Source organism: Lolium perenne, chromosome 3, assembly GCF_019359855.2.
Source record: "Lolium perenne isolate Kyuss_39 chromosome 3, Kyuss_2.0, whole genome shotgun sequence".
In the NCBI taxonomy this organism is placed as follows: Eukaryota; Viridiplantae; Streptophyta; class Magnoliopsida; order Poales; family Poaceae; genus Lolium; species Lolium perenne.
The window spans coordinates 329,999,875-330,024,443 of record NC_067246.2 but is presented as its reverse complement, the minus strand read 5'-3'; the positions used below and the strand labels follow the sequence as shown (position 1 = coordinate 330,024,443).

The following is a 24,569-nucleotide window of genomic DNA, read 5'->3' as shown; positions in this document are numbered from 1 at the left end:
TATTGAGCAAGTAACCATTTTATCATAGATAGGGGAGATTAAACCTAGCACATGCAATATAAGGTAATACCAATTCTATAAACTAGAATTTCATCTCAACCCTAGTTTATGTATCACTATGGTGATCATAATATGAACCTAGGCCACAATTAAGATTCAAACCAATTGCCATTAGGTAATTATCATTATAACCAAGACCAAACCATGCTAAGGGTAATATTCACTCTAGGTATTTCAAAGGATTATGAAACCATAGCATTAATGTTAGTTTTAATATGGGTTATCAGCAAACCTACAAAACTTTAATAAAATGTTGCTCACATGAAATATTATGCAAGTGATTAATTCCTCAAATAGAAACCAAGACATATTAACAATCTCTGAAAAAACTTTTAAATGAAAGTATCCACTCTCATAATTCTAGACAGAATTGATTGCATAATAAAAGGAGAATTAAAGGGAACATATAAAATTCATGATTAAATTGTTGTTTTGAATAAGTCACTAATATGCAATATAATCTCATCCAAAATAATTGTTCTAATAGAATACTGGTATAAAAGACAGGAAACTAAATCTTGATTGAAATTTGCATAAATGACAGATCTGCAAAAGTAAACCAAATCCAAAAAAATGAATTTCAATGGATAAACATAAACAGGAAAATAAAAAACAGAAAAGAAAAATAGGAGAAACACTTACCAGGCCGTGCAGCCCGTGGAGTGGCCTAACACTGGCCCAAACATGAGCCCAAAACCAGGCCAACTAGCAGCCCATATACCCCTTCGGTAAAAATAGCGATGGGGAGGTCATCCTCATCCCCTCTCTCTCGCATGCCGGCTAGCACGAAGCCGTGCTTCGATTCTCCTGGCCGCTGGCGCCCTCCCATGCATCGGCGTCGTGATGAGGCTCGTCCCTGCACCCTATAAAAGCTCCACGTCGAGCACTGGCCCAAGTTCTTCCCCATTTCCGTCAATTTTTGCCCAAATTGGAAACCCTAGCTCGCCGGGCATTTCTTCTCGCCGCCGTTTGGAGCTTCCCCGCGACTCGGCGTGAGTGCCATCGTCATCTACACCCTCGACTTGCTCAGCTGGAGCAGGGAATCGAGCCGGAGCCGTCCACAGCAACCAGGCGAGCTCACCTTCTCCGACGCCGGTAGCCATCAATCCCGGTGATTGGGACCGTCTCCGACCTCGCCGACACGCCCTACGTGCTCACGGTGAGCCGACGATCCTCCTGAGCATCCTAACCTCCTCTCTAACGCCTCGTACCGTGCTCGCGCCGTGTGACCATTTCTGCCGCCGCAGCAAGTTCATCGCCGGCCATGCTCCGGTGGACATTAGCGGGCGGCGCTGGTACCAAAATACTCGCGGTGATGTGCTGATTCCAGTAGACCACTTCGTTAGGCCGCGCGAGTCCGGGAACGGCGGCGCCGTCGCCGACATCCCGCCGGCAGTAAGCCACCAATCCACCTCATCGATTTTGACTTCGGTCAAATTCCACATGGCACCTGACGTGGACGTTGGCCCACCAGTCAGTGTTAGGTGGGTAGATTTGCCGTGTACAAATTAGTAATTCCTAATTGTTTAAAATTACAGAAAATACCAGAAACTTTGCAATAAATTGTAAAATTCAGATTAACTCGGAAAATTATAAATAAGATATCAAAATTCTTAGAAAAATAAAATCTATTCAATAAAAATATAATATGCAATTTTTATTTTTTAAATAAAAATTCAATTATTTAATACCTATTAATTTAAGTCTTTTCTTTTAATTCTAAATGCAATTAAAATTCAGAAATTATAAAAACATTTATAAAATGAATAAAACCAGCAATCAAATAAAGAAAACATGAAAACTAATTTTTCTTTATTTGTTGCTTTTGTTAAATCCTTATTAGAGATTTAAACCCTGATTAATAATTACCTTAATTATTAATTCCTTAAAAATAATAAAATGAAAAGTCTAATATTATTTTTGTTTCAAAGCTATTAATAACTTCAACTTTATTAATGAAGTTATTAACTCATGAACTATTGGGTAATTAGTAAACCCTAGTTCCATAAGAAAGAAAACTAGAACCTCATCATTTCATGTGAAACCCAAAACCCTAATTCAATTAGAAAACCCTAGTTCCATATGGTAGGAAAACATGAATTCATCATTTCATGTGAAACCCTAAAACCCTAATTCAATTAGGAACCTTAGCTTCACTACTTCATATGAACCCTAAATTACTTCTAAAACCTAAACCCTAGATCCTCTCATTTAATCATGGTGTTCTAATACATAGAACCATAATAGCATTTACATACTTGCCATGCCACATAAAATTGTAGGAGCCCTATTACCAATAATTGGTAGTCCATGTAGGCATACCTATCCAACCTAGATAATCAAATAGGACCAAACCTAGCTTCTATACTTAGAGGCAACAACTTTAAATATCCATATTCATCATCACACCATGGTGATGAACCCTAATAGTAACCATACCTATTATTTTGCACTACATACCCTGTTCCACTGAACCCTACAAATACTTCATAATTATGAACCATCCTATTTAGGAGCCAATAATTCCTTACTTAGTGGATCCAGTAGCAAAACCTAGACAACCTCAACCCTAATTGATATACTTCTTATTATTTAAGAAGTATGTTCTTCAAAAGTTATTCTCTTGAAGAACATAAGGAATCATCACCAACCCTGCTTATAAGGACCTATAAACCCTAGCCAGCTATCACTAGCAAGATAAACCAACCTTGACAACAACCTGTATAATGAATTGCTTAGGATACCTAGGATTATCTTAACCTTACAAGCCCTAGGTGTGGATGAATCCCACTTTGTTGGGATCTATCTAATACTTACTCCAGAAACTAGATGAAACAATAGTCAACCATAGAACCCCACCAATCCAATTATCATACTTGTTCTTTATTTAAGAACATGTTCTTCAAAAGATATTCTTTTGAAATAGATAATAAATAATCCTCAACCATGCACTATAGGACCTAAAATTGACAACTGCCCTTTACTTATTATACAACTACTATTCTATGAGTGTGTATGATTATTATTATGCATTATACCACTTGTCTACGCTTCTAAGACAACAAAACCCTAATAAGAACCTTGTATGCGAATCATTCTAAAAGTGCAACACACCCTAAACCAATCATTACAACTCACTGATCCTAAATCATCAGGGTTAGGTCACGCTTAGAGCGCTTGCATCTCATTCTTATGCATTATTGCATCCTTGCCAATCTTTTAAACATCGTCCTTACCGGACGATGATGCTATTTCAGAATTTGGAGTTATTACGCATCGAAGACCTTGTCTGCATAATCTTGCAGTCAAGAAAGGCAAGTTCATCACTTGCTCATGTCATTTGAGTATTTCTATCAAATTACTTGCAAAGTATTATGGTTATCACTATTGCATAAAAATCAAAACCACTACTTTCATAACTATGAATATGACTATGTGGTGGGCAATGGAACCATGGATTGTGTTGATATGGTGGAGGTTCCATTGCACGGGCTTATATCCATCTAGGATTAAACAACAAATGTCGCCAGTGATTCTTGTGCCGTAATATCCGTGTTAACCATAAGATCCGGAGTGGGACGGAATAGTCAAAAGTGTTTCCACCTCTCGTTCATCAACGGATGCGCTTTACCGTAGACACTTGTATCTGTCAGGGCAAGCGGTGGGCTGGGGAAGCCTTAAGTCCCCACGGCATAGTCCGTAGACACTTGTCGCTCGAAGTGCAAGCGGTGGGCTGGGGAAGCCTAAAGTCCCCACGGTATTGCAGTCTATGATGGGTTGCAGCTACCGGCGAAGGAGTTTGGTTAACGAGTCCCAAACTGTTGTCGTGGTCGGGGTCCATCCTTAAGTGGTATAAGAGGACCGACGAGGACCCAGGGTCGGGGTATGCAACAAAGGGTGGGTGTTCGAGGTAGCGGAGGAACAGGATTGGCTAGACCTTATACCGGGCCTCACACCAAAGGAAGTGTGGACGAGCCTGCAACTCGGTTGGCACCAAGGTTAAGATCTCTTATGGGTAAAGCAACACACCTCTGCAGAGTGTAAAGAACCGTGACCTGTCACTCCCTGTTCCGGGATATGGAACTGCGAACGCAGCCGGAAAGGAGCTCCATGAAGTTCTAGTAAACCGGTGAAGGCTGACGGACATAGTTCTTCTGAATAAAAGCAACCTTTTGAAGAAATGGTTATGAAAACTTGCATTGGTATTAGACTTTCTGGTCTAATGCTGTAGCTAGTGCATTAAACACCTCTTTCCTATAATGAACTTGTTGAGTACGCTCGTACTCATCCCACTCTTAAATCCCCTGCTTAGGAATGGAGGCATCAAAGGAGGATCTACAGTGCAACTCGAAGGTCGAGGAGTCAACAACTACTTCAAGAGACAGGACCCTATCAGTGGAGTCAGATATCACATCCAACAAGGAGAAAACATAGTTTAGCCGTAGAAAGGAACTAGCTTCCTCAACCTAGCTCCTACTTAGCTAGAATCTATTCTTAGCCTCTATAGCTAGTCAAATACTCTACAAATAGAGTTCGTGATAGAATTAGACTACGAGTCGTTCTTCTGGAGTTTATTTGCAGATTTACCTCATTGTAAAGTAGGAGGCTGTGCTGATCTTATGTAATAGAGTCGATGTTGTAATTCTATAGACATGCCTTGGACCCGCATATGTTTCTGTTGTACCACTCTGAGCGATATAATACCCGTGGAACTATGTTTCATTGGTGTTATATCAGACTTGCATACTACACCATGCAGTGGTATGCCGGGTCACCACATAAATCTCCTGTGGCGGAATTTCTCGAAGATGCCCTTGGTGCACACGCCCTATGGCATCTTCGGAAGTTCCGCCTCAGAAAAAATTTCCTGCAAGCCCGTGAAAGACTCCATCTCCTCTAACAATGTTGGGGAAAGGGTTGGGAAATCTCCCGTGGCGGAACTTGTCGAAGATGCCCTTGGTGCACACGCCCTATGGCATCTTCGGAAGTTCCGCCTCGGAAAAATTTCCCTGCAAGCCCGTGAAAGACTCCATCTCCTCTAACACTGATGGGGCAAGTGATGGTAAATCTCCCGTGGCGGAACTTCTCGAATATGCCCTTGGTGCACATGCCCTATATATGGCATATTCGGAAGTTCCGCCTCGGAAAAATTTCCCTGCAAGCCCGTGAAAGCTACTTAACTAGTAAAACAATCCAACCATCTCCATTGTTAATATCTTACATACAGTAACATCATTACACAAAAGTGATTTCCATATTGAGATACACAAGTTATGATCCCTATATCTAGCTAGTCTTCTGAGTTTTCTTCGTCCGTTTCCCTTTCTTCTGACTGCGACGCAACCATGGACAATCTTCATTATTTAAGATGATGCTTGGGTCAATTTTTACCTTGAAGGGTGGAATATCATCAAACTTATTATAATCTTCTGACATGTCTGTCTTGTCCTCTACTCCCACGATGTTTCTTTTTCCTGAAAGAACTATGTGCCGCTTTGGCTCATCGTATGATGTGTCCTCTTGCCTTTCTTTTCTTTTTTTTCGGTTTGCTAGACATGTTCTTCACATAAAAAACCTGAGCCACTTCACTGGCTAGGACAAATGGTTCGGTGTCGTACCCTAGATTCTTGAAATCCACTGTAGTCATTCCGCATCGCGGGTCTACTGCACTCGTCTTTCAGGTTGAACCATTTGCACCGGAACAAAGGGACCTTGAAATTAGGTCCATAGTCAAGTTCCCATATCTCCTCTATGTACCCATAATATGTGACCTTGTTCCCATTGCCATCTTCTGCATCAAAGCGGACACCACTATTTTGGTTGGTGCTCTTTTTGTCTTGGGCGAACGTGTAAAATGTGTTCCCATTAATCTCGTACCCTTGAAAAGTCGATATAGTCAAAGATGGTTGCTTGGCCAACAAGTACAGCTGCTCGTCATCGGTGACATTCATGAGACGTGTTTGCAACCAACCGCCGAAAGTCTTCATGTGTTCTCCAACAATCCAATCTTCACGTTGCTCCGGGTATTTAGAGCGTAAGATATCCTTGTGTTCCTCTTTGTACGGAGCCACCAAGATGGAATTATGTAGAACTGTGTAGTGTGCTTGACTGAAAGAATGTCCGTCCATACACGTTGTTGATTTCTTTCCTAGCGTGCCTTTTCCACGCAGTCTCCCCTCATAGCGCGATTCAGGAACACCGATCGGCTTAAGGTCAGGAATAAAGTCAACACAAAACTCAATGACCTCCTCTGTTCCATAGCCCTTGGAGATGCTTCCTTCTGGCCTAGCACGGTTATGAACGTACTTTTTTAAGACTCCCATGAATCTCTCAAAGGGGAACATGTTGTGTAGAAATACAGGACCGAGAACGCCAATCTCTTCGACCAGGTGAACTAGGAGATGTGTCATAATATTGAAGAAGGATGGTGGGAACACCAACTCGAAGCTGACTAGACATTGGACCACATCCTTCTGTAAATTTTGTAGAGTAAGTGGATCGATCACCTTCTGAGAAATTGCATTGAGGAACGCACATAGCTTCACAATGGGTACTCGAACATTTTCCGGCAGAAGCCCCCTCAATGCAACTGGAAGTAATTGTGTCATAATCACGTGGCAGTCATGAGACTTTAGGTTTTGAAACTTTTTCTCTGACATGTTTATTATTCCCTTTATATTAGACGAGAAGCCAGACGGGACCTTGATGCTACTCAGGACTTCAAAAAAGATCTCCTTCTCCTCTTTGGTAAGAGCGTAGCTGGCAGGACCTTGATACTTCTCTGGATTCAGGTTGTTTCCTTCGTGGATACTTTGCTGGTCCTGCCGTGCATCCAGTGTATCTTTTGTCTTCCCATACACGCCCAAGAAGTTTAGCAGGTTCACGCAAAGATTTTTCGTCATGTGCATCACGTCGATTGCAGAGTGAACCTCTAAGAATTTCCAGTATGGTAGCTCCCAAAATATCGACTTCTTCTTCCACATGGGTACGTGTCCGTCAACATCATGCGGAACAGATTGTCCGCCAGGACCCTTTCCAAAGATCACTTTTAAATCCTTGATCATATCATATATAACTTCCCAGTAGGGCGGGTAGGCTTCGTTCGGTTATCTGCCTCACCTCCGAAATGCTTTCCTCTCTTTCTTACGTGATGTTGTTTTGGAAGAAATCGACGATGCCCGAGGTACACATTCTTGTTTTCCAAATAATTACTGTCAGTCTCACCTAAACAGTGTGTGCATGCATTGTATCCTTTGTTTGACTGCCCTGAAATGTTACCAAGAGCAGGCCAATCATTGATGGTTACAAATAACAACGCTCGTAGGTTAAATTCCTTTTGTTCGTGCTCATCCCACACAGGTACACCTTCGTCACGCCACAACTCTAAAAGTTCTTCAACCAATGGCCTCAGGTACACATCAATGTCGTTGCCGGGTTGCTTCGGGCCCTGGATGAGCACTGACATCATAATGAACTTCCGCTTCATGCACAACCAAGGAGGAAGGTTATAGATACATAGAGTCACTGGCCATGTGCTATGACTGGAGCTCTGCTCCCCGAAAGGATTAAAGCCATCTGTACTTAGACCAAATCTTAAGTTCCTTGCGTCATCTAAAAATGACTTGAACTCTCTGTCGATTTTTCTCCACTGCGACCCGTCAGCGGGGTGTCTCAGCATCAAATCTTTCTTACGGTCCTCATTGTGCCATCGCAACAACTTGGCATGCTCTTTGTTCTGGAACAAACGTTTCAACCGTGGTATTATAGGAGCATACCACATCACCTTCGCAGGAACTCTCTTCCTGGGGGTGGACTCGCCCTCAACATCGCCAGGGTCATATCGCCTGATCTTATACCTCAATGCACTACATACAGGGCATGCATTCAAATTCTCGTACTCCCCGCGGTAGAGGATGCAGTCATTGATGCATGCATGTATCTTCTGCACCTCTAATCCTAGAGGGCAGACAACCTTCTTTGCTTCGTACGTAGTAGAGGGCAATACGTTCTCCCCTGGAAGCATCTTCTTTATTATTTTCAGCAACTTTTCAAATCCCTTGTCAGAAGTACCATTCTCTGCCTTCCACTGCAGCAATTCCAGCGTGGTAGCCAGCTTTTTCTGACCATTCTCGCAATTTGGGTACAACAGTTTGTTGTGATCCTCTAACATTTTCTCCAACTTCAACCTCTCCTTTTCATTTCCGCAGTTCATCTTCGCATCAAGAATGGCCCGACCCAAATCGTCATCCGGGTCATCAAAAATTGGCTCATCGAAAATGGGCTCTTCTTCAGCTTCGTCTTCCCCCATTCTACTATCACCGTCTTCAGTGAATAAGGGATAGTTGTCACTATCCACTTCTTCTTCGTTGTCTTCCAATATAACCCCTCTTTCTCCTTGCTTGGTCCAACAATTATAGCTGGGCATGAAACCGTTCTCCAGCAGGTGGACGTGAAGGGTCTTTGAGGTAGAGTAATCCTTCATATTCTTACAGGAACTACATGGACAATACATGAAACCATTCGACCGCCTGTTTGCCTCAGCCACGCTGAGAAAATAATGCATGCCATTAATGAACTCGGGATGGCACCGGTCACCGTACATCCATTGTCGACTCATCTGCATTTTATATGTATATCAAAAATCATTAAGTACACAACATCGTGGATATATGAGTGACCAACTTAATTAATTAATATTCAAGTTCATCACATAAAACTAATTATTTTTATAAAAAAGAAGAGGGGCTCACCGAGGTGGTACCGTGCCGGCTAGGGGACGACGCTGGCGATCGACGGCGGTAAGGACGGGGATGATACTAATTAAAACCTACAAAACATACCATAATTTCAGCTCAAATTGCATATAAAAAAAATAAAATCACTAACTTAGGCATTTCATCGAACACCTTGCTTGCACTACAAAATAGTACGAGTTAAAACTACCAAAGAAATTAGCTAAATTAGGAACGCCGGAAGGAAGGATGATATTGCTAACCCTTAGATAGATGGGTGCCGTTAATCTTGTTAAAATGGTGGAGAAAAATGAAGATTATTGGAGTGTGAGAGGTGGAGAAAAATTTAGAGTGTGAGGAAGAAGAGAAAAATGAGAGCCAGGGGGCTCGGGAAGGGATCTGGGCGATTTGATATAGCTGGGTACCCTTTGGTACTGGTTCGTGTTACGAACCGGTACCAAAGGTCCAGCCCGGGCCCCACCACGCGTCTGAATTTTGGCCGAGACCTTTCGTACCGGTTCCTAACACGAACCGGTACGAAAGCTCCTCACGAACCGGTACCAAATCTCCTCGCCCGCCAGAGCCCTTGAACCGGTGCAGATGACCCCATTGGTACCGGTTCGTAAGGGAACCGGTACCAATGGCTTAGATGGATGAGAGGTTTTCTACTAGTGAGTACTTCCCAAGAAATAGAATGAAGTTACCTTTTGATTCTATTATTAGAAAAAATTATGATGTTGATGCTTCTTCTCTAGATGTTACTTGATTTACACTTTCTGCGCCTAGCTGAAAGGCGTTAAAGAAAAACGCTTATGGGAGACAACCCATTATTTTATTTCTGCAATTTTTGTTTTATATTTGAGTCAAGGTTCTTGTTACTACTGTAGAAATACCTTTGTATCTTTACTTTATTGCATTGTTGTGCCAAGTAAAGTCTTTGATAGTAAGGTTGATACTATATTTGGATTTCTGCGCAGAAACAGATATCTAGCTGTCACGAATTTGAGTAGATCTCTCTGTAGAAAACTCTAAAAAATCTGCGAAAATTCATGAGTAATCCCCAGATATGTACGCAACTTTCATTAAATTTGAGCTTCTTCATCTGAGCATGTTAAGTGCCTCTAAAAAATTCGTCTTTACGGACTGTTCTGTTTTGACAGATTCTGCATTTTATTTCACATTGCCTCCTTTACTGTGTTTGAATTGATTTGTTTGCTCCATTAACTTTCAGTAGCCTTGGGTAATGTCCAGAAGTGTTGGGAATGATTTTGTCCTCTCTGAACATGTGATTTTTTGATTATGCACTAACCCTCTAATGAGATTGTTTTGAGTTTGGTGTGGAGGAAGTTTTCAAGGGTCAAGAGAGGAGGATGATATAATATGATCAAGAAGAGTGAAAAGTCTAAGCTTGGGGATGCCCCCGTGGTTCATCGCTGCATATTTCAAGAAGACTCAAGCATCTAAGCTTGCATCATGTAGTTTGAACCTATTAGTGGAGAATTACTATAGAACTTGTTGAAATTTGGTTCGCATGATTGGTCTCTCTAAAGTCTAGATATTTTCTAGTAAAAGTGTTTGAACAACAAGGAAGACAGTGTAGAGTCTTATAATTCTTGCAATATGTTCTTATGTAAGTTTTGCTATACCGGTTCATACTTGTGTTTGCTTCAAACAACCTTGCTAGCCAAAGCCTTGTACTGAGAGGGAATGCTTCTCGTGCATCCAAAACCTTGAGCCAAAACCCATGCCATTTGTGTCCACTATAACTACCTAATATGCGGTATTTTTCTGCCATCCCAAGTAAATTGCTTGCATGCTACCTTTAAAAATTTCATTCCTTGTCTTTGCAATATATAGCTCATGGGAAAGTAGCTTGATACGTCTCCGACGTATCGATAATTTTTTATGTTCCATGCCACATTATTGATGATATCTACATGTTTTATGCATACTTTATGTCATTATTATGCGTTTTCCGGAACTAACCTATTGACGAGATGCTGAAGTGCCAGTTCCTGTTTTCTGCTGTTTTTGGTTTCAGAAATCCTAGTAAGGAAATATTCTCGGAATCGGACGAAATCAACACCGAAGATCTTAGAATCCCCGGGAGCTTCCAGAACACCCGAGAACCGCCAGAGAGGGGCCACAGGGGGCCCACACATGGTGGCGGCGCGACCCAGGAGGGGGGCGCGCCGCCCTAGTGTCTGGTGGCCCCAGACCCCTTCTGACCTTGCCCTTCCGCCTATTTAAAGCCTCCGTCGCGAAAACCCTGACACGTTCGACAAAACCAGAGAAAACCTTCCAGAGCCACCGCCATCGCGAAGCCAAGATCTGGGGGACAGGAGTCTCTGTTCCGGCACGCTGCCGGGACGGGGAAGTGCCCCCGGAAGGCTTCTCCATCGACACCACCGCCATCTTCATCAACGCTGCTGTCTCCCATGAGGAGGGAGTAGTTCTCCATCGAGGCTCGGGGCTGTACCGGTAGCTATGTGGTTAATCTCTCTCCTATGTACTTCAATACAATAATCTCATGAGCTGCCCTACATGATTGAGATTCATATGATGATGCTTGTAATCTAGATGTCATTATGCTAGTCAAGTGGGTTTTACTTATGTGATCTCCGGAGACTCCTTGTCCCACGTGTGTAAAGGTGACAGTGTGTGCACCGTGTGGGTCTCTTAGGCTATATTTCACAGAATACTTATTCACTGTTATGAATGGCATAGTGAAGTGCTTATTTATATCTCTTTATGATTGCAATGTGTTTTGTATCACAATTTATCTGTGTGCTACTCTAGTGATGTTATTAAAGTAGTTTATTCCTCCTGCACGGTGTAATGGTGACAGTGTGTGCATCGTGTAGTACTTGGCGTAGGCTATGATTGTGATCTCTTGTAGATTATGAAGTTAACTATTGCTATGATAGTATTGATGTGATCTATTCCTCCTTTCGTAGTGTGAAGGTGACAGTGTGCATGCTATGTTAGTACTTGGTTTAGTTATGTTGATCTGTTATGCACTCTAAGGTTATTTAAATATGAACATTGAATATTGTGGAGCTTGTTAACTCCGGCATTGAGGGTTCGTGTAATCCTACACAGTTAGTGGTGTTCATCATCCAACAAGAGGGTGTAGAGTCTAGAATCTATCTATTTATTCTGCTATGTGATCAATGTTGAGAGTGTCCACTAGTGAAAGTATGATCCCTAGGCCTTGTTCCTAAATACTGCTATCGCTGCTTGTTTACTGTTTTACTGCATCTTTACTTCCTGCAATATTACTACCATCATCTGCACGCCAGCAAGCATATTTTCTGGTGCCATTGCTACTGCTCATACTTATTCATACCGCCTGTATTTCACTATCTCTTCGCCGAACTAGTGCACCTATTAGGTGTGTTGGGGACACAAGAGACTTCTTGCTTTGTGGTTGCAGGGTTGCATGAGAGGGATATCTATCTTTGACCTCTTCCTCCCTGAGTTCGATAAACCTTGGGTGATCCACTTAAGGGAAACTTGCTGCTGTTCTACAAACCTCTGCTCTTCGAGGCCCAACACTGTCTACAAGAATAGAAGCTCCCGTAGACATCAAGCTATTTTCTGGCGCCGTTGCCGGGGAGGAAAGGTAAAAGGCACTCGTACTCCGGTCCCAGGTAAAGTACTTTTCTGGCGCCATTGTGTGTGTGCTCGAAGCTATTTCCTTTAGATCCTGCAATTGCATCTTTTTGTTTCTTGTTTACACTAGTTAGGCATAATGGACAACAATGAGCTTCTTATTCTATTTCCTGATTTAAGACATGGATGGTTTGATGCGAAAATTAAAAAACCTATGGAACCTTATTTGCATGCTGGTAGTAATATTAGTATGAACGCTTTGAACACCATTGTTGCTAATGATATGGAAAATTCTAAGCTTGGGGAAGCTGGCTTTGATGAGCATGATATTTTTAGTCCCCCAAGCATTGAGGAGAAAATTTTCTTTGATGATACTTTGCCTCCCATATATGATGATTATAATGATAGTGGTCTTTTGGTGCCACCTACTATGGAGATTAAATTTTGTTGTGATTATACTATGCCTCCTATATTTGATGATGAGAATAATAATGATAGCTACTTTGTTGAATTTGCTCCCACTACAACTAATAAAATTGATTATGCTTATGTTGGGAGTAGTAATAATTTTATGCATGAGACTCATGATAAGAATGCTTTATGTGATAGTTATATTGTTGAGTTTGCTCATGTTGCTCGGAAATTCAATTCGGCTCCCGGGTGCGTATGCTCCCTCTACTAAAAAAATATATTTCAAAGTGTCGAAAAATTTTGACAAAAAAATCTACATGTACATCTCCATAATATATGTGCATTCCTCAAGTTTCACAAAAAACCAAAAAAAAATGTGATCTATGTAAAAAAGAGAAAATTTATCTTGTGAAAAGCATTATTGTTTGCACTGAAATTTGTCTTTTTTACACACATCACATAATAAGTCGATTTTTTATGAAACGACTTTGTGAGCATGTAGCACGTGAAGATGTACGTACAAATTTTTTGTTTCAATTTTTCTGAAGTTTAAAATCCGTGTAAGATGCATTTCAAAATAGTGGGAGCATATGCACCCATGTTCCGACATGTTGCTACTGAAAGTTATTATGAGAGAGGAAAATATGGTTGTACAAATTTTCATGTTACTAAAACATCTCTCTATATGCTGAAATTTTTGAAGTTACACTTGTTTTATCTTTCTATGCTTGTTGCATCATGCTTCATGAATTTGTTTATTTATAAGATTCCTATGCATAGGAAGCATGTTAGGCTTAAATTTGTTTTGAATTTGCCTCTTGATGCTCTCTTTTGCTTCAACTACTATTTCTTGCGAGTGCATCATTAAAACTGCTGAGTCCATCTTAATGGCTATAAAGAAAGAACTTCTTGGGAGATAACCCATGTGTTTATTTTGCTACAGTACCTCTATTTTATATTTGTGTCTTGGAAGTTGTTACTAATGTAGCAACCTCTCCTTATCTTAATTTTGTTGCATTGTTGAGCCAAGTAAAGTCTTTGATAGTAAGGTTCATACTAGATTTGGATTACTGCGCAGAAACAGATTTCTTGCTTTCACGAATCTGGGCCTAATTCTCTGTAGGTAACTCAGAAAATTATGCCAATTTACGTGAGTGATCCACAGATATGTACGCAACTTTCATTCAATTTGAGCATTTTCATCTGAGCAAGTCTGGTGCCACTTTAAAATTCGTCTTTACGGACTGTTCTGTTTTGACAGATTCTGCCTTTTATTTCGCATTGCCTCTTTTGCTATGTTGGATGGATTTCTTTGTTTCATTAATGTCCAGTAGCTTTGTGCAATGTCCAGAAGTGTTAAGAATGATTGTGTCACCTCTGAACATGTGAATTTTTGATTATGCACTAACCCTCTAATGAGTTTGTTTCGAGTTTGGTGTGGAGGAAGTTTTCAAGGGTCAGGAGAGGAGGATGATATACTACGATCAAGGAGAGTGAAAGCTCTAAGCTTGGGGATGCCCCGGTGGTTCATCCCTGCATATTTCAAGAAGACTCAAGCATCTAAGCTTGGGGGTGCCCAAGGCATCCCCTTCTTCATCGACAAATTATCAGGTTCCTTCTCTTGAAACTATATTTTTATTCGGTCACATCTTATGTGCTTTGCTTGGAGCGTCTGTTTGTTTTTGTTTTTTGTTTGTTTGAATAAATGCTTGTGTGGGAGAGAGACACGCTCCGCTGGTTCGTATGAACACTCGTGTTCTTAGCTTCTAATGTTCATGGCGAAGGTTGAAACTGCTTCGTTAATTGTTATATGGTTGGAAACGGAAAATGCTACATGTAGTAATTGGTAAAATGTCTTGAATAATTTGATACTTGGCAATTGTTGTGCTCATGTTTAAGCTCTCGCATCATATACTTTGCACCTATTAATGAAGAAATACATAGAGCTTGCTAAAATTTGGTTTGCATATTTGGTCTCTCTAAAGTCTAGATAATTACTAGTATTGAGTTTTGAACAACAAGGAAGACGGTGTAGAGTCTTATAATGTTTACAATATGTCTTTTATGTGAGTTTTGCTGCACCATTCATCCTTGTGTTTGTTTCAAATAACCTTGCTAGCCTAAGCCTTGTATCGAGAGGGAATACTTCTCATGCATCCAAAATCCTTGAGCCAACCACTATGCCATTTGTGTCCACCATACCTACCTACTACATGGTATTTCTCCGCCATTCCAAAGTAAATTGCTTGAGTGCTACCTTTAAATTTCCATCATTCGCCTTTGCAATATATAGCTCATGGGACAAAATAGCCTTAAAAACTATTGTGGTATTGAATATGTACTTATGCATTTTATCTCTTATTAAGTTGCTTGTTGTGCGATAACCATGTTCCTGGGGACGCCATCAACTCTTTGTTGAATATCATATGAGTTGCTATGCATGTCCGTCTTGTCTGAAGTAAGGGAGATTTACCACTCATTTAATGGTTAGAGCATGCATATTGTTAGAGAAGAACATTGCGCCGCTAACTAAAGCCATGAATCATGGTGGAAGTTTCAGTTTTGGACATATATCCTCAATCTCATATGAGAACGTTAATTGTTGCTAATTGCTTATGCATTAAAGAGGAGTCCATTATCTGTTGTCTATGTTGTCCCGGTATGGATGTCTAAGTTGAGAATAATCAAAAGCGAGAAATCCAATGCGAACTTTCTCCTTAGATCTTTGTACAGGCGGCATAGAGGTACCCCTTTGTGACACTTGGTTAAAGCATGTGTATTGCGATGATAATCCTGGTAATCCTATCTAATTAGGACAAGGTGCGGGCACTATTAGTATACTATGCATGAGGCTTGCAACTTGTAAGATATAATTTACATGATACATATGCTTTATTACTACCGTTGACAAAATTGTTTCATGTTTTCAAAATAAAAGCTCTAGCACAAATATAGCAATCGATGCTTTCCTCTTTGAAGGACCTTTCTTTTACTTTTATGTTGAGTCAGTTCACCTATTTCTCTCCACCTCAAGAAGCAAACACTTGTGTGAACTGTGCATTGATTCCTACATACTTGCATATTGCACTTGTTATATTACTCTATGTTGACAATTATCCATGAGATATACATGTTATAAGTTGAAAGCAACCGCTGAAACTTAATCTTCCTTTATGTTGCTTCAATACCTTTTACTTTGATTTATTGCTTTATGAGTTAACTCTTATGCAAGTCTTATTGATGCTTGTCTTGAAGTACTATTCATGAAAAGTCTTTGCTTTATGATTCATTTGTTTACTCATGTCATTACCATTGTTTTGATCGCTGCATTCATTACATATGCTTACAATAGTATGATCAAGGTTATGATGGCATGTAACTCCAGAAATTATCTTTGTTATCGTTTACCTGCTCGGGACGAGCAGGAACTAAGCTTGGGGATGCTGATACGTCTCCGACGTATCGATAATTTCTTATGTTCCACGCCACATTATTGATGATATCTACATGTTTTATGCATACTTTATGTCATTATTATGCGTTTTCCGGAACTAACCTATTGACGAGATGCCGAAGTGCCAGTTCTTGTTTTCTGCTGTTTTGGTTTCAGAAATTCTAGTAAGGAAATATTCTCGGAATCGGAAGAAATCAACACCGAAGATATTAGAATCCCCGGGAGCTTCCAGAACACCCGAGAACCGCCAGAGAGGGGCCACAGGGGGCCCACACATGGTGGCGGCGCGGCCCAGGAGGGGGGCGCGCCGCCCTAGTGTCTGGTGGCCCCAGACCCCTTCTGACCTTGCCCTTCCGCCTATTTAAAGCCTCCGTCGCGAAAACCCTGACACGTTCGACGAAACCAGAGAAAACCTTCCAGAACCGCCGCCATCGCGAAGCCAAGATCTGGGGGACAGGAGTCTCTATTCCGGCACGCCGCCGGGACGGGGAAGTGCCCCCGGAAGGCTTCTCCATCGACACCACCGCCATCTTCATCAACGCTGCTGTCTCCCATGAGGAGGGAGTAGTTCTCCATCGAGGCTCGGGGCTGTACCGGTAGCTATGTGGTTAATCTCTCTCCTATGTACTTCAATACAATAATCTCATGAGCTGCCCTACATGATTGAGATTCATATGATGATGCTTGTAATCTAGATGTCATTATGCTAGTCAAGTGGGTTTTACTTATGTGATCTCCGGAGACTCCTTGTCCCACGTGTGTAAAGGTGACAGTGTGTGCACCGTGTGGGTCTCTTAGGCTATATTTCACAGAATACTTATTCACTGTTATGAATGGCATAGTGAAGTGCTTATTTATATCTCTTTATGATTGCAATGTGTTTTGTATCACAATTTATCGGTGTGCTACTCTAGTGATGTTATTAAAGTAGTTTATTCCTCCTGCACGGTGTAACGGTGACAGTGTGTGCATCGTGTAGTACTTGGCGTAGGCTATGATTGTGATCTCTTGTAGATTATGAAGTTAACTATTGCTATGATAGTATTGATGTGATCTATTGTAGTGTGACGGTGACAGTGTGCATGCTATGTTAGTACTTGGTTTAGTTATGTTGATCTGTTATGCACTCTAAGGTTATTTAAATATGAACATTGAATATTGTGGAGCTTGTTAACTCCGGCATTGAGGGTTCGTGTAATCCTACACAGTTAGTGGTGTTCATCATCCAACAAGAGGGTGTAGAGTCTAGCATCTATCTATTTATTCTGCTATGTGATCAATGTTGAGAGTGTCCACTAGTGAAAGTATGATCCCTAGGCCTTGTTCCTAAATACTGCTATCGCTGCTTGTTTACTGTTTTACTGCATCTTTACTTCCTGCAATATTACTACCATCATCTGCACGCCAGCAAGCATATTTTCTGGTGCCATTGCTACTGCTCATACTTATTCATACCACCTGTATTTCACTATCTCTTCGCCGAACTAGTGCACCTATTAGGTGTGTTGGGGACACAAGAGACTTCTTGCTTTGTGGTTGCAGGGTTGCATGAGAGGGATATCTTTGACCTCTTCCTCCCTGAGTTCGATAAACCTTGGGTGATCCACTTAAGGGAACTTGCTGCTGTTCTACAAACCTCTGCTCTTGGAGGCCCAACACTGTCTACAAGAATAGAAGCTCCCGTAGACATCATAGCTTAAAAACTATTGTGGTAATGAATATGTCTCTTATGTATCTTATTTCGTATAAGTTGCTTGTTGAGCGGTAACCATGTTTCTGGGGACGCCATCAACTGCTACACCTTTGTTGAATATCATGTGAGTTGCTATGCATGTTCTTCTTGTCTGAAGTAAGGGTGATTTGTCATGATTAAATGGTTTGAGTATGCATATTGTTAGAGAAGAACATTGGGCCGCCAACCAAAGCCATGTATCATGGGGGAAGTTTCAGCTTGGACATTAATCCTAAAATCTCTTATGAGAATGTTATCTGTTGTTGAATGCTTAAGCATTAAAGAGGAGTCCATTATCTGTTTTCTATGTTGTCTCGGTATGGATGTCCTCAAGTTGAGATCTATCAAAATCGAGAAATCAAATGCGATTTATCTCCTTGGACATTTGTACAGGTGGCATAGAGGTACCCCTTTGTGACACTTGGTTGAAACATATGTAATGCAATGATAATCCATGGAAATCCAAGCTAATTAGGACAAGGTGCGAGCACTATTGGTATTCGATGCATGAGGCTTGAAACTTATAGGATGTCTTATGCATAAGACATATGAATTATTACTACCGTTGACAAAATTGTTTCCATGTTTTCAAAATAAAAAGCTCTAGCACATGAGTAATCCCTGCTTCCCTCTGCGAAGGGCCTTTATTTTACTTTATGTTGAGTTAGTTTACCTACTTCTTTCTATCTTAGAAGCAAACACTTGTGTCAACTGTGTGCATTGATTCTTACATACTTGCTTATTTGCATTCATCATATTACTTTGTGTTGACAATTATCCATGAGATATACATGTTGAAAGTTGAAAGCAATTGCTGAAACTTATATATTCCTTTGTATTGCTTCAAAACCTTCTATTAAGAATCTATTGCTTTGTGAGTTAACTCTTATGCAAGATTATTAATGCTTGTCTTGAAAGTACTATTCATGAAAAGTCTTTGCTATATGATTCAGTTGTTTAGTCATTATCTTTACCATTACTTTGAATCACTTCATTCATCTCATATGCTTTACAATAGTATTGATCAAGATTATGATGGTAGCATGTCACTTTAGAAATTATCCTTGTTATCGTTTACCTACTCGAGGGCGAGTAGGAACTAAGCTTGGGGATGCTTGATACGTCTCAAACGTATCTATAATTTCTTATGTTCCATGCTAGTTTTATGACAATACTCACATGTTTTATATACACTTTATATCATTTTGATGCATTTTCCGGCACTAACCAATTAACAAGATGCCGAAGCGCCAGTTCCTGTTTTCTGCTGTTTTTGGTTTCAGAAATCCTACACAGGAAATATTCTCGGAATTGGACGAAACAAAAGCCCACGGTCTTATTTTCCACGGAGCCTTCCAGAAGTCCGAAGAGGAGACGAAGAGGGGCGACGAGGCGGCCACACCCTAGGGGGCGAGGCCCCACCCCTGGCCGCTCCGCCCTATGGGGTGGGCCCCTCGAGCGTCCCCCGACTCTGCCCCTTCTCCTATTTAATCTCTCCGTCGCGAAAACCCTATTACCGAGAGCCACGATACGAGAAAAGTTACTGTGACGCCGCCGCCGCTAGTCCCATATCGGGGGATTCAGGAGATCGCCTCCGGCACCCTGCCGGAGAGGGGAATCATCACCGGAGGGCTCTACATCACCATGCCCGCCTCCGGACTGATGCGTGAGTAGTTCATCCTTGGACTATGGGTCCATAGCAGTAGCTAGATGGTTGTCTTCTCCTCTTGTGCTATCATGTTTAGATCTTATGAGCTGCCTATCATGATCAAGATCATCTATTTGTCATGCTACATGTTGTGTTTGTTGGGATCCGATGAATATGGAATACTATGTCAAGTTGATTATTGATCTATCATATATGTGTTGTTTATGATCTTGCATGCTCTCCGTGTCTAGTAGAGGCTCTGGCAAAGTTGATACTTGTAACTCCAAGAGGGAGTATTTATGCTCGACAGTGACAGAAAGTTCTAAGGTTGTGGATGTGTTGTTGCCACTAGGGATAAAACATCAATGCTTTGTCTAAGGATATTTGTATTGTTTACATTACGCACATCACTTAATGCAATTGTCTGATGTTTGCAACTTAATACTGGAAGGGATGCGGATGCTAACCCGAAGGTGGAATTTTTAGGCATAGATGCATGCTGGATAGCGGTCTATGTTCTTTGTCGTAATGCCCTAAGTAAATCTCATATTAGTCATCATGATATGTATGTGCATTGTTATGCCCTCTCTATTTGTCAATTGCCCAACTGTAATTTGTTCACCCAACATGCTATTTATCTTATTGGAGAGACACCACTAGTGAACTGAAGACCCCGGTCCATTCTTTTACATCTGAAATACAATCTACTGCAATCATTGTTCTCTGTTGTTCTTTGCAAACAAACATCATTCTCCACATCATACATTTAATCCTTTGTTTACAACAAGCCGGTGAGATTGACAACCTCATTGTTAAGTTGGGGCAAAGTATTTTGATTGTGTTGTGCAGGTTCCACGTTGGCGCCAGAATCCCTGGTGTTGCGCCGCACTACACTCCTTCACCAACAACCTTCACGTGGCCTTCATCTCCTACTGGTTCGATAACCTTGGTTTCTTACTGAGGGAAAAACTTGTTCTTGTGCGCATCACACCTTCCTCTTGGCGTTCCCAACGGACGTGTGCATCAAACGCCGTCAAGACCTTTTTCTGGCGCCGTTGCCGGGGAGATCAAGACACACTGCAAGGGGAGTCTCTCACATCCAATCTCTTTACTTTGTTTATTGTCTTGCTTTACTTTATTTTATTTTCTGTCTTGTTTGCACCTTGACAAGTGGTCCGTCTATGGACCTAGTGGACCTATCTAGGGACCATGACCTCTTCACCAAGAATTTATGACCAACATTTAAAAACTATAATGGAGTATATCTTGGAGTAGATGGAGTAGAATAGACACAAACCAACCAATTACAATAAGACTGGCCTTATTTTTCTATGGACACTTCTATGCGACATTAACACCTTGAGATTTATGTAATAAATGAGTAGTTTACAATTCTATACTTAGACAATCTTATACGACATTAACACCTCTAGATTGGTGTGATATTTTCTATGCACTAAATATTGAAGATCTTTATGCAACATTGACACCTCGAGATTTATGTAATAATGAGTACCATATAATTCCATATGTAAACAATCTTATGTAATTTAATAGTATGATCTATATAATAAGAAAAATCTAATCCCTAAGCCGTCAATTGCATAAATGCCAACCATTAAATTCATGATACAGCCGATAGCCTACAAATAAGATTGTATACGCAAATAAAAAATTGACCATTCAAGGTTTCCAGAATGAAAGAAATACATGCCATTAGAGTGACCATTCTATTGTCATATCTTGTTCTAGTTACTAGAGGAAAGGATTTCGGAACAATAGGTCCATGGGAAAATACTAGCAAGATTCTCATAGATCGACAAGTCAATAAAACCATAGTTGTAAGAACAACTACTGTTTTGTATATTTATAATTTTCTTTTTTTTTTGTGGCTAACAAGCAGAGGAAACATCAAACTAGATGGAAGATGGAGATGTCTATGATTGCATTGATGCAAATCACCAACCAGCTTTCGACCATCCACTACTGAAAAACCACAAGATTCAGGTAAATTACTTTCACAAAATATGATTTATAGTCGTTCATTAGTTCAAATTTAAATTCATTCATGTTTGAGTACATAAATAAATCATATGTTCCTTCCAATACATGATTTTTAATTAGATAGGAAGAAATAGATCATGACCCTATGTGGTAAAACTTTGATTTTGAGTTATACTATGTCATAGCAGATCTTGTTCTACTCCCTGTTAGTTTCTAATCATAGTGCATATCTATTATGTACATATGTTATGATCAAAACATTAGAAGTAGCACTAATGTAAATACACCCCATGATATATGTCCTTCTTTAGTAATGCATCAAATAAAAATGAAGTTAGTGTCAAATTAAAGAAATTTTTGATATGTGACAATGCATTGGCAGTAAATAAATAAATATATTATGATCTAGTTTGTTTTTCAAACAGATGGAACCAAGTTCTTTTCCGATTGGATTGAATATAAAACCTTCGTCTCTACATGTCGATGCACAAGTCAATTTATCTATCATCGATTGTCCAGCAGGAATGATTCCAATACTACGTAATAGTAAACTGGGCCAAATAATAGTACACAATATTGATCAAGTGTTTAAACCTAACACACAACATCAGGTGAGTTTTCTAACTTTACTTTCAGAATGGTCTAGTATCACTGGTTTATTATATTATTAGCACATAGTTGTTGCATGCCTAGCAAGTCTACGATGTAGTAGACTAAGAAATGGGGCAATATAATAAACTCTAGTTCTAAAATATAATTGCAATGCAAATTCGTCTTTGCATCCTGACATTTTATATTCCAGTGAGGGTTGTAAGACAAAACATAAGGTTTTGTGTCACAAAATCAACAATGTGAATAAATTACAAATAGTAGAAATTTGTAATATATTTAATCGGCATCCAAACTAAGTTTTTTGACTAGTTATAAACTTAATATCGAATATTATCCCTTCAAACATTCTTAGAGCTAGATAACAAAGTTGTGGATCGATGTTATCTCAATTGTGTGTGAACTAATTTAATCTGTTATATCATGTTTCTCCAATACTTTTTTGAAAGGTTTGATACATATCGTCCTCCATAAATCCAAGTTGAATACATTACATCATAGACACTAATTTCTATACTATTGGATTATATGTGGTTAGTATTTTACTCATTACATTCACCGTTTATTGCTCCGACTTGTAGGAGGCAGGAATAAAATATTTCGATGATTTATATGGCGTACGAGCTACAATAAATGTTTATGAACCAAAGGTGTACAAAGATAGCGCAGATCTTAGCCAAACAGGCATTCAAATAGACAATGGACCAAAGGATCAAATAGATAGTATAGTTGTTTGTTATTCGGTCGCTCCAAGTTTCGCCGGAGATACCTTCGCAAGGTTTCATGTTTCTTGGGTAAGCCATGGTATTTTTGGATATATGTTATGTTATCTAGCAGAAAATATTATAAATCAAGTTGCAAATATATTTTGACATAGTGTTTCTATACCATTCATAAACTTGGCTGACAGACTGATGGCGCACTAAAGAAGTCATGTGTTGATCACAATTGTCCTGGTTTTGTGCAAGTCAGCCAAAATGTTGGTATTGGAGGAAGAGTACTACCTATTTCAGTCTACAATGGACCACAATATGTAATAAACATTCTTGTTTTCAAGGTATCCTCTTGTTCAATAAACTCATGATTTCTTAATTATATATGCTCTACGTGTTGTTCATGTGAATGATTGCAATTACTTAACTTATTTGATGCACATAAATACGTTATGTATTTCACTATGATATTTGCTTAGTTACCCAAGGTAGTCAAAATTAGATTTGATTCCTCTCATTTCGCAGCTGCATATTCACATTTTAAAATGTATTAAGAATGTGACTTTAAATGGACTTACTGGTTACTGTACAATTACTATACCCTTTGGTCATGTAAAACAACGTTTGAACTTGAAGCAATGCCTTCCATGTTTTCATAGGAACATAATCAAATGCTTACACGCTGATAATTAGCATCAATTGCGACTTAACATCCTTGTATGTGTTTAATAGTCTTATTTACATGCTGATTTAACTTAGGACCCGAAGACAAACAATTGGTGGTTGGCGTATGGCGAAGAGAATACACCAATTGGATATTGGCCAAGTTCATTATTTACTCGCATTAAGGATAAAGGTGATTTTTCATTTTGGGGTGGGCATGTTGCGGGCCCAACAGCTTCAATAAACTCTCCACAAATCGGCAGTGGACATTTTGCCTCGGAAGGGTATGGAAAAGCGGCTTTTATGAAAAACATCCAAATTGTTGATGAGAAGAACAAGTTGGTTACTCCTAATAGGGACAAAGACCTTTTTGGCACTAGCGACTTAACGAAATATACCGTCGATGGTTATGGAGTTAATAAGTATGGTATGCATATGTATTATGGTGGACCAGGTGTTATTGTTTGAGAATGTAACCTACAAACTACAATAAAGTCTTCATTAAACTATTGGACCGCATAGCGGTCTAGCTCATCTCATAACTGCACGAGCCATCCTTACCAGCCCAGGTCCACCGAAGCCCACAATAAGATAAGACCACAAGCCCAATTCAACCCAAAATACTATCCTGAAGGATGAGGTTTTCCCCCAACTTATATGTTGGTCTCCCTCACAGTCAACTCTCATGTGGGACTAAATCTAAAAATCTCCCCCATCAGACATCGGGCTGAATGGGCTCCCCCATCATGGAGATGTTACCGGTTTTTCAGACCACGTGATCCCCTGATGCCGAGTACATTCCTGAGACAATGTATGCCATCCCGTTACTAAACTAGTATATATCGGGCCTTTTAAGGCCCCCATATGGCGCACGGAAGGCCTCCTTTGTCTGCTGTGTGGAAGAACATTGATGCCCAAAAAGCCGATC

The 24,569-nt window shown here is 40.2% G+C and overlaps 1 protein-coding gene across 1 annotated transcript; it reads left to right on the top strand.

Annotated features, from left to right (window-relative positions):
- Window positions 1-21,349: 21,349 nt before the first annotated feature.
- Window positions 21,350-24,109, top strand: LOC127338899 (protein neprosin-like). The gene is made up of 6 exons (XM_051364849.1): window positions 21,350-21,493; window positions 21,573-21,659; window positions 22,082-22,267; window positions 22,847-23,059; window positions 23,176-23,322; window positions 23,738-24,109. The coding sequence occupies exons 1-6, from the start codon at window positions 21,350-21,352 to the stop codon at window positions 24,107-24,109; spliced, it is 1,149 nt and encodes a 382-aa protein (XP_051220809.1).
- The last annotated feature ends 460 nt before the right edge of the window (window positions 24,110-24,569 follow it).